The sequence below is a fragment of the Diadema setosum genome, chromosome 18 (assembly GCF_964275005.1).
Source record: "Diadema setosum chromosome 18, eeDiaSeto1, whole genome shotgun sequence".
NCBI classification, from domain to species: Eukaryota; Metazoa; Echinodermata; class Echinoidea; order Diadematoida; family Diadematidae; genus Diadema; species Diadema setosum.
The window spans coordinates 26436595-26448602 of record NC_092702.1 but is presented as its reverse complement, the minus strand read 5'-3'; the positions used below and the strand labels follow the sequence as shown (position 1 = coordinate 26448602).

The following is a 12008-nucleotide window of genomic DNA, read 5'->3' as shown; positions in this document are numbered from 1 at the left end:
CCTACTCATAATAACTGTCAATTTGTAGCTGATGGAATTGTGTACTCTGATTGAGTGGTTGATGTGCATTTGTGTGAATGATGGTGTGATATTGATAGAGGGTGTTTTACTGCAAGGTATATCTTGAACATTTTGTAGCCTGTGCAAGAATCCTATGTGCATACATACAGTGTATTCCATTCCAGTTGGCTATAAATGAGAGTGATACTGAATACTGACAGGGATGCCAAGTTCAAAAAATTTTTATGAGTGAGATTTTCATGACTCGGCATCTCGGCACGCGAATGTGCGCGCGAGTGAGGAAGTGGGAGGGGTTTTTTTTCCTTCCTCCCACGGTAGGGAGCTTTTTCAATTTTTAGCTCTTAATGGTACGATCAGGTGCGTACACAAGTAAGTGACTATTTTTTACTTATTTTGAAAGACAAAAGGGAAATCCTTTGAGCTATGATCATTATTGTAGACCCAAGTTGCAGACTTTGCTCGATGCGTGAGAAAAATGGGTGCCATGGGTAAGATCGTGAGACGGCCCCTAAATGCTTGAGTCTCACACAGAATGCGTGAGACTTGGTGGCTCTGTACTGATAGTGACTGCATGAAGTCTGTATCAGTGTATAGTAATCGTGATGGATGAATCTCACAGCTGCTCACTTTTGTACGTTGTCTAGTTCAAACAAAAACAAAACCCCACGAAACAAAAAACACATAAAACACCTATCAGGTACTCCTGTGACGTTTCGTGTAATTCTCATTTTCAGATCAATGATCATCATTCTGACAAAGATCGTTTTTTTTTACTGGTGGAAATGCAGAGTGTGTGGGTCCTCTTTCGGGACCACACTAATCCAACTAACAAATCTATGGCACGTTACATATGATGGACTGTAAAATGAATGGTGTTACATGTTCCATCTAGAGTAGCTCTTCATTATTCTACTTTTCTAGCCTAGCCACCTGCAAAAGAGATATTTCCAGGCATGGCCCATGACATTTTCTTCAGCAATTTCCACTTTGATTCTATGTTGTCGACTATATCTTCCTTTGCTATAAAAAATGTTGGTTTTAGCAAAGTTATCTTTGTTTTATGTATCACTTTTAATGTTTCTTCCAGCAATTTCTGTGCCTGATTCTTCAAGTGTTAGAGAGTCTGTCACTTGACCCACACAATCATGCTCCGATGCAAGCCGCGGGATTGGCTCATCGTCTGGAAAGTATTCTGAAGCTGCAGCGTGCTGAACCATCGGAAGCCGAGGAGAGTGTCTCTGGGCAACCAACTGGTCCTGCCGATAGCAAAGTGCTGCATCATATACAGCTGCACGCAGGACGCATTTTGGTCTACCACGGCTACATCGAGCAGCTGCAGCGCCATACATCAGCATCAATTCTTGAACTTGAAGGTACTCTTCAAAGCTCTATGATTGTGTAGTTCAGTTATGGTTTCTACCTGTTTCTTATATCAAGTGCTTCTTGCTGTGTGTTGTGTTATCACAGTAGTCATTATATTACAACAACAGCTATTTTGGTTGGTTGATTATCTTTGCTCATCACGGGACATGCAGTTGAAAGTATCATTGCATGTTGTTGCTTTGAGTGTGCAATTTTTGTCAAGCAATGTTGGAAATTGCACAGATGACATCACCGTTTACATTGTGAATTACTCCTGTGTTTATACAGTACACCTACATTGTAGGCTCATCCACTAATCAATTTTTATGCTTCCACCACGAAGTGGTGCCAGAGGCATTATGTTTTCGGGTTGTCCGTCCGTCCGTCCGCCCGTCCGTCCTTCTGTCTGTCCGTCCTTCCGTCCGTCCGTCCGTCCGTAATGAATTTTGTGGCAAGCGTAACTAAAAAACCTTTTGAGGTATCCTAATGAAACTTGGCATGTATGTGTATTAGGGGGTGAAGTTGTGCCTATCAACTTTTGGGTGCACATGCTCAAGGTCAAAGTTCAAAAGGTCAAGGTCAAATATGTAAAATTTCACTATTTCCTCCATATCTATGCATTGGCTGAAGATATTTTCTTGAAACTTAGTGTATACATGTATTACTCAATTAAGATTCTCTGGTGAAAGTTTGAGTCATGAGGTCAAAGGTCAAAGGTCAAAAGGTCAAGTAAAAATATTAAAACTTCACCTTTTTTCTCTGTACGTGTACCTTGGAAATTGTTCAAGGTCTCTTCATGGAACACACATGTACTGACTGGCAGTGATTATCTAGAGAATTTATGGTTCATGGGGTCAAAGGTCAGGGGTCAAAGGTCAAGGGCAACACTTCAAAATTTTACTGAATATTTCCCTCAATGTTTATGCAATACCAGCAGGATTATTATTTTTTTTTTTTTTACACTAGGTGTATGCATGTTTAACCTAATAGAGATTCTCTGGGAAGTTTTTTTTTTTTTCTTTTGTTTTTGCCTCAAAGGTCAAAAGGTCAAAGATCAAGTGAAAGTGCTGAACTAAGTTTTTCCTCCATATCTAGGAAGTTGCTCAAGTTATCTTGAAACGTACTACATATTTATGCATCTTCTGCCTGCTTCTGCTTTTTAGCATTCCTCCCCATTTCCAACATTTTCGTATACTTACAAGTTTTCTGTAAACTTATCCTTTACTTTGTATAATGAAATTTATGTAAGTACACATACTGTATTCAATTTGTGTAATATATTTATATGTTTTTGTTGGAAATGAAAAATAAATGAATGAAAAAAAAATGAAAATGACAGTGATTAGCTTATGAATTTTAGGGTCAAAGGCCAGATGAAAATGGTAACAATTTACTATTCAATACAGAAATTGCATTTTTTCTCCATACCTTGAAAATTTCTCAATGCATAAACGTATGAATGGGTCAAAGATAAGTTAAAGTCCGTAAATCCCAAATACATGCTCTCCTATTTATCCAATTAAACCTAGGTCAAGGAAGGTGAGCATTCATCACATTTGTGACAAACTTGTCATTTTAACATTTTGCCAATTTTGTGAAAATGTAATCACACATTGTCCACATGTACTGTTTAGACCTATTAGGAGAATCATGCATTATGGCAGAGGCATACCAGTCGCCATAGCGACATTTCTAGTTGCACACTTAGTCTTTGATTTTAAGTGTGACTATGTCTTGATAAAGGTATAGAGTCATTAAACCCCAGACAAGGCAAATGAAGGTGGTCTGGATGACAATAAAACTAATCTCATATCCATTCAAAAATCAAGTAAGTTTTATAATTATGTTAAATGCTACTGTCCTGAATGTCAAGTCCAAGAATATGTTGAAATCAACACTTGCATTTTTTTTTTAAAGAAGCATGTTATCATGGTGACTTACATTGGCCTATTACATTCAATTACTCAATATCCTGCATGTTTGATTGTATGTAAACCTCAAAGCTAATTTTCTGGAAATTGTGTTTATATGTTTGTTAGCTTAGGTATCATTTTCGTGGCAGATTTTGATCCCAATGTGTTGTGACAAATTATGCATCATTGGATGGTTTCCATGGAGTCTGGCAGATCTAATGATATCAAAACCTGTATGTATCAATTTTCAGCAACTGTATTGAGGTTTTCATGGTGGGAAGCAGTGTTATAATTGGGGTTAGAATGTAGCCTTGGGTTAAGTCTAAGTCTTGCCTCATGTACCACGAATTAATGTATTACCGAAGATGCACATTAGTTGAGGAAGTGGCAATTCAGCTGAATATCAGGCTACTTTGAAGTGTATGTAAGGAAAGTGTTTGATGGCAATGTGTGTGTATGTATGTGCATGTGTGCATGCATGTGTGTGTGTGCATTTGTGTCTGTGTCTCTGTCAGTCTGTGTCTGTGTCTGTGTTTGTGTTTGCGCCTGATTTTCTGCAATATCTGTGTTTAAGATTTTTTCTGATATTATCATTGTGGGAAAGTTGCCAGAAATCAACATGTCTACAAGTTATATAAAAAAAACCAATTTTTTTTTTTTTCAACTTTCACATAATGATGTTTGTGATGGTTTTTCTGGATCAGTGGTGATGGGTGTTTACTAATGTAATGTATTCCACAGTAATATGTTAAATTCAATGTGAGGATTTTGACCAGGTGATCTCTTATGAACTGTAGAACCATGCCAGCTCTTTACACCTCTGATGTTTTGCCTGAAAGTATTACTTTTGTTAGATAAACAAGATAGAATGTTACAACATGAATAACATTGGGTGAAGATTGAACTGGCCGGAGGCATCTGATCCATCTGATCCAGCACCTTACAATGCAGCACATCTATATGAAGGTCTTGGTTTCACTTTATTCAGGCTTCGGGAATTTGTGATGATGCATGAAAAGGAAACAAGCCAAATAGCTCTATCACACACACACACAAACACACACACACACACACACACACACACACATACACACAAATCCAACTCAATAAATTGTTGACGGTTTTGCAAGCTCTGTTTGATAGCCAACTGTATGTTTTCCATCTGAAGAGGGCTGCATACCTCTACAGAGTTCATAATAACAAGCATTGAGTCATTGAACTGTACATGTCTTTCAAGTATTGTTCAATGGTGTGATCTTTCTCCATTGGCTGGTTCAATCAAGTAGCATACTGCCATTTATATGCCATTTATACATGCATAAGATTTGCTATATATGAATGACTGCAGATTTGACACTGTAACAGAATGGCTGATCACATTTATATATTCATATATAATACTAGTAATATATATATTCACATACATTGCATATATTCATATAATCATATATTCATATAGTCCTATATGTAGTATGGACCTGTTGATCATTTGTGATTATTTGTAATTATTTGTAATTATACAGTTACAGACAAGCCTGATTTCACATAGACCATGTACAAAGTACAGCCGGGCCTAAGGCGGGGCCTAAGGCCGGACCCAAGGCCACGGGCCTTGGCCCGGAACCAGGGGCCCAGAGCCCAAGTGGGCCCAGGCCCAGGGGCCCATAGCCCAAGTGGGCCCAGGGGCCCAGGGGCCCAGGGGCTCACGGGGCCCAAGGCCGGGCCGAGGCCAGGAGCCTAAGTGCTGGCCCAAGGCAGGGGGCCCAGCCAGGGGCCACTAGACTGAGACCACTAAGAGTACCAGTCATGACTTGCTGTGATAATGATGTGACAGGCCTGCATGTGCATACACATATTATGTAAGTACACTGTACAGGGCTGTGCATATTATGTAAATACAATGTACACTAACTATACACAGTCATGACTTGCTGTGATAATGATGTGACAGGCCTGTGCATACACATATTATGTAAATACACTGTACACTAACTATACACAGCCCAGTCGCTGTATAAATCAACAGGGCTGTACCTGAGCAGCCCACAACACAGAGCAAACACAAAGCAAATTTTACGATTGCATTTAGTTTTGATACTTGACATCATTTTTTGTCACCTCAAACGCATCAAAGACAATCTTTATTGAGACTTCATACCGTACCTGTTTTCCTGGGGTTATTTGTGGGAATTCTGCAATCTGGGTACTATTCGCAAATCTAACAAAATGTGAAAATATCAACTCCTCATATGTAACGTGCATGTGTACATATTCTGTGTTCACTGCTGTATTCCATGAACATGAATTCAACAACTACTGTTATGAGCTGCCAGGACAAAACTCACATACGCTCTGATTCTGTATAGCAATCACTTTCAAAGCAATGTATTGATACATTTCTGCCAGCTAAAAATTCTTAAATGTTGGTTCACCCATGTGAATGGGTAAAGAAACTGAAGCCTAGGTGGTGGGTTAAGCAGAATTGCTGCTGTCCTTGCAGTCCCACTCATATGTTTTCATGTTAGTCTAATGCTAATTTGTGGCAATAAGAGAGTGTGCCAAGCAGTTTGCCAAGCAGGGATTCAGCTGGATGTCGAAAGTGATTAGCCATTCTGATACTTGAATTTAACAATACCATTTAACAATTCCATACCACCTAAAACCCCAACCCTATCAAATTCTTTAGAATTTCTGCTATCAAAACAATGATTGGATAATCTGCAGACAAAGTAGATTTTTTCTGTCACAAATCTGCTGTTACTGTGTTATTACCTCCGCCAAAAGGGAAGGTTATGTTTTCGTGACCGTTGGTTTGTTTGTTTGTTTGTTTGTTTGTTTGTTAGTTAGTTTTAATAGTTAGTTTGTCTGTGTGCAAAATAACTCAAAAAGTAGGTAACGAATTTGGATGAAACTTGCAGGAAAGGTTAAGATTGATACAAGTAACAGATGATCAAATTTTGGTAGTGATCTGAGAATTTTGGAGGAATTTATGAAGGATTTTTGATATTTTGGCAGGTAGGATCAATGAACTTGGGAGTTCAGGCTGCGCGTATTTGAGGTTGGCATGCGCGCACTAAAGTGCGTGCTCTAGTTTCTGCTAGGGCGAGGCGCGCCGTGCAGCTGAGGGTTTATGACGTACAACAAAGGCTTCTATATTGGGAAATTGGGCGACTTTCAGCACACAATACTATAAGTATGTATGGGTGGAAATCACTTCTATGGAAGAACAAGATCAGTTAGTGGTGGAAATGAGCTGCATACTTGGCGGAGGTCTGCGCTCTCAGAGTGCTTCCGTAGTTTTGAATGTCTTCCTCTGTGAAAAATGTGAAATCATTGAAAGTAAAAAATATGGTACCTGGTAAATATTAATAGCTGTGCACATTATTCACACATGTACTATACAATGTATGACAGTAGCATATATTCACTCACAAAAAAACACTGATACATGTAAAGGAGTTAAAGAATCAGCAGACATAGTTTTACAAGATGTATTGCAGAGTTCAATTAGTATTAGTATTAGTATTAGTAGTAGTAGTAGTAGTAATAGTAGTAGAAGTAGCAATGATAATAATAATGATAATAGTGGCTACTTGTATAGCGCACAGGTCCGCTTTTTAGTGCTCATGGTGCTTCATAAATGAAAAGATAGATATAACACATGTTCAAACATGACAACAGAGAAGAAAATGGCAAACAACAACAAACACATACCAGATAAAGAATACAATTGTTCCGAACATTATAGACTGCAATTATAGTCCTCATTGTGAGAGGAATAGGTAAAGTTTTGAAGTTTGGATTTGAATGTTTCTGTAGATGACAATTATAGCTGTACACACAGAGAAAATGTTCCAGTTAAAGAGGAACGTAGTCATACAAAGTTTATGTATTTCACATTTTTCAGTATTTTCAATCTTTCATATCCATATGCAATGGGCATAATGGACTCATTTGCATATCATTTGCATAGTATGCTATCATGGGGTGTGAAAGTATGCTGAGTGTTGACATATACAGTCAGTCCGCAGCACGTATGTTAATGAGCCGATCCGGCAAGATTTATTCAGCACTCTCGTTGACGATCTTTGCGTTCGAAAGGTGTCTTGTCGTGCGAGATTTTGCGAGACTTTGATAGGGCTATGGTTTTCACAGTGTAGCGACTTGTACATACATTTGTCATGGCTACAAGTCACGGTAAATTGTTCTCCAGACTTTGATCTTTATTTTGATACTAAATTTGCGTATAACATCGGATCTTATCATGACTATATAATCAGTTGAATTTGCGTAAATTTTACCTGCTTTTCACGGAAGATTTTGTCGTCTAAAGTTCTTTTTTGGTGCCTGACTGGATTAAGAAACTGTTGTTTCTGATTTTGGCTTTTTCGTAGAGAGGAAACTTAGATGCTCATCATATATTGGAGTCAAGGAGATGCAAGCATGACTTATACTAGTTTTTCCGTTTTGAAATGTCTGTAAAATTCACTCCTAAGCCGGAAGTATGCTCCACACAAAGTGTACAGTGGCGCGAGAGAGCTCTCTCATTGGACAGTGCTTGCCTCCAGCACTTGAACTTGGCTTGAACTACACCCGTGCCAAAAAAACGCAAGTGGCATGAAACCGTTATGTAGCAGCGTAATAACGTAATGCAAGCGCTGAATGCAAGCGCTGTCCAATGAGAGAGCTTACTCTTGAGATTGCACGGTTTCGAGCTGATCAGCACTGACAAAGATGTATATTTTACTGGTTCCTGACCGGATTAAGCAACAAATTGTCAAGATATTTACATGGATACAAAGATTTGGAGATGGACTACCAAATAAAGCATTTTCATTGAGACGCAAGGTGAATTTGTTTTTTTTTTGAACGTCTTGAACATGTACTGCACGAATTACTTTTTTCATAATTTTTCAAGCTCAAATTACGCTATGATATTTTTCATTTACAATAATTTGAGTAACATGTGACGATAGTTTACATATTTTCCTTGAATTTGATACCAAATTTGTGAACATAAGGTGTATTTTTGTTGCCGAAAGCCCAAGAACAAAATCCCCTTACGCAGCTCATTACGTATGCAAGCCTAGAGCGGGCTTGCATACGAGTTGAATAAATACGAGCAAATTATCGGGTGCTGCGGACTGACTGTATAGGTCATCCACTCATTGTATCCCCCGAACAGAGTTCGGAGGACACTATGGATTTGGCCTCGTTGCGCTGCGTCCGCCGCAGAGATTTTCTTGTGAGCACTCTACTGGCTGCAGTTCTTCTTAGATCATCTTCAAATTTGGCATGAAGGTGTTATGGTAAAACGAAGATGCCTATTGTTTTTGGTGATGGTGCCCTCGCTTGTTCCGTCTTTATACATGAAAAAGTAAATTCAACAGGGACTGTTTGTGTGTGCGACGCTGGCCTTGCTTCGTTACCATTTTTTTTTTATGTTTTCGGGTTTTCATTATGTTATGTTTTCATTATGTTTTCGGGTCGTCCGTCCGTCGGTACGTACGTCAGTCCCATTTTGTTTTTGTCGATATCTCAAGAACCGTGTGGTGGTTTTACATCAAACTTGGTATGAGGGTATATCCTGGGGGGATAATACTTTATTTGGATTTTAGGGTCATGGGGTCGAAGGTCGAAGGTCAAAGGTCACAGGTTATTTTGTGAAAAAAAAGGTTGAAAATTCATGTTTTTCTCCATATCTCGCAAATGGTTCAAGGTATCTTCATGGAACCTAGTATATATGCTTGTTCCAATGGGCAGTGATTATCTAGGGAAGTTGGGGGTCATGGTTCAAAGGTCAGGGGGTCAAAGGTCAAGGTCAACTCCTCAAAATATCACTACAGGCGTGTCTTCATCAGCCCGAAGTTCAAACTAGTGGGACATTTTGCGGTCTTAGAAAATAGCCCGATAGAGCGAATGTGCGTCTTCATCAGCTCGAACAGCCTACTTCGGGAAATTAGTCCGAAAACTGACGCATGCGCACTTTGCATCATTACTTTGCCTAGCTCGCTGTTCGAAAGTGGATTTCCCCGCTCAAAATCTCCTACAACACCGTATGTACGATACTACAACCAGGGAGGTGAGCAGTACAGCAAATTCTCTCCAAAGGGATAATAACGCTACTCCTCTGTCCATTGACACATCTTATATGAAATGAACGAATTGCAATGTTTAAACAAATCCAAAATACACACAATCTGCAAGAATCTTTAGCTAAGGTAGAGTGGACCAGAAGAAGAAGTTTACAAAAAACAGCTAGCATGCACGGAATCACCTCCCTGGTTTTATAGATGTCAACAACAGTAGGCCTAGTACACACATGTGATCCTTGAATACGCTGTGAGTGTATGCACTATACACAATCACTAGCTTGTACATGCGCTTTCAATAGCCAGCTGGCTAACCAGAAGCGTGGAGGGATCAAGAAAATTTCGGGCTGATGGAGACGCACCCGAAATAGAGCGCTATTTCGCGAATTAGCGCTCTAGTTCACGAACTAGACCAAGATTTTGGGGGAAATTTTCCCGATCAAATAGTGCGCTATTTGCGTCTTCACTACACAGATAGTGCGCTATTTTGACATCGGACTAGTTTGGTAACCTCAAGATAGCGCGCTATTTTGAAACTTCGGGCTGATGAAGACACGCCTTACTTTCCTTATATTTATGCGATGTCTGAAGGTTTTTTTTTTAACTTGATGTATGCATGTATTACCCGATATATATTCTGTGGGAAGTTTCTTGCCAAAAGGTCAAAGGTCAAAAGGTCAAAGGTCAAGTGAAAGTGTTGAATTGCACTTTTTCCTCCATATCTCAAAAGTAACTCAAGGTATCATCATGAAACTTACATATTTATGCATGTTCAACCTAACAGTGATTCTCTTTGGAACTGTGAGGTCAAAGGTCAAAGGCCAGGTTTAGATAATGCTATTTTCCCATTTGATACTGAAATTATACTTTTTCTCAATACCTTGAAAATTACTCAATGCATAAATTTATAAAAGGGTCAAAAGTCAAGTAAAAATCATCAGTTCCCCAAATACCTGCACTCTGACATTTTTAATCATTCATCCAATTGAACCTAGTTCTAGGAAAGTGAACATTCAGCACAATTGTGGCAAACCTGTCATTTTAATATTTTGCCAATTGTGTGAAACTGTCATCACACATTGTCAAGACATTGTACTATAGACCTATTAGGAGAACCATGCATTATGGCGGAGGCATATCAGTCGCCGTAGCAATATATCTAGTTTGTTTTTGCTTCTTTTTTTTTGGGGGGGGGGGAGGGGAGGGGGATAACTGTTCTGACTGCAAATACACTAGCTCTTCTAGAATCGTGTATATGTGTACAAGCACCTGTAAAAAGGGCTCTAGTACTTGTATCCCAAAGTAAACAGGTTCGTCCCTTTTGGCTGAGAAAAATCGCTGAGGAAAAATTGGGGTTAAGGGGGCATAATTTTGCTTGTTTGTAAAATTCAATCTTCTCTGCCCAGCAAGCCAAGCTGCTGGGGCCTTACCGTTTCATTAAGGCCTTCGCGGTGTCGCGACACCGCGAAGGGCAAGATGGATCCTCTGATTGTGTTAGCCGCTGATTGCGGAATATTGACGTAGTCCCAGGGACACGGGCGGTATTGATTGTCTGAAGATGACTGGCTGCCCTCTTTTATCAACTCTGAGCCGCGAGTCCCGTCGGGGCAACAATTTTCGCAACATGCTCCCCTGTCAGTTTAGATCCCCGACGAGAACGAATGAGGCTTATTGGCGTAGCTGTGCTCGAGGAGTTTGGCCAGCCTCTTGAAAGAATGGGATTTCAAGTCATGCTTAGAGTTGTGACATGTCTGAAGGCTTGTGTGATGAGATTTTTGTTAAGGCTGGGAATCTTTTCTTTTATCTTTTTGTCTGAAACAAAAAGCTCATTGAATTTCATTTCTTCACTATGTTGTGGTGGTCTTCAGTTTGCTTTAGGATCAGTAGTATACGTATGCCATTCAGTGAATTAATTGGATAAGAATGCTCTATCAGTACTCAATGTAAATGAGTTTCATATATCACTGTGTACGTTTATTGATTTTTTTCCTTGTTTCCAGGCAAAAGATAAGATACTGTACATAAATGTGTGACACTCCACGAAAATGTTTTCAAACCATTTGAATCCTGCTGAACTGTGTAGTGCTACGTTCAAACTCTACCAAACATCAGTTGCACATACACGTAGATATTGAATTTCTATTTGTATGAAGGTGGTACAGTGTAATAACTGGTACTACAATTTATATGTGTAGATAAGCAAACAAGAATTTTCAGTGCCATCATGTTTTGTCACTTTGTTCATGTATTATAGTAGAAGCATTAATTTCTGTGCTTATTTTTTTTTCTTCGACCACTGTCTCAAAATGTCATCACTCTCACATGATAATTTTTGACTTGGCTTTTAAGGAGGTTATAAACCCACAGAGTTTCATGTTAGTGGATGTTTTTCAGTAGCATTGCTGTCTCATTTTATTTGACAGTTTTTATCAAGTGTGCAACTCGGTCGTAATGACAGGGCTGCTCAGCATGCGGTGTTATTAGCTATCATGTTGCAATTTTAGTAGCAGTTGGCGTAATTGCCGTGCTGTAGAGTAATTGATCCCAGAGGTATTGGAACAGAATATAAGAGACCTTCCTCTCCAAATCCAGACATAATTTTACAAGTGCTTCCTAAGAA

General features: G+C 39.2%; 1 protein-coding gene across 1 annotated transcript in view; it reads left to right on the top strand.

Moving 5' to 3' along the window:
• Positions 1-12008, top strand: part of LOC140242063 (uncharacterized) — a 219312-nt gene that overhangs the window by 53304 nt on the left and 154000 nt on the right. Inside the window, exon 5 of the mRNA XM_072321825.1 lies at positions 1109-1394. Coding sequence (XP_072177926.1) covers positions 1109-1394 — 286 coding nt within the window. The remainder of the gene's footprint in view (positions 1-1108; positions 1395-12008) is intronic.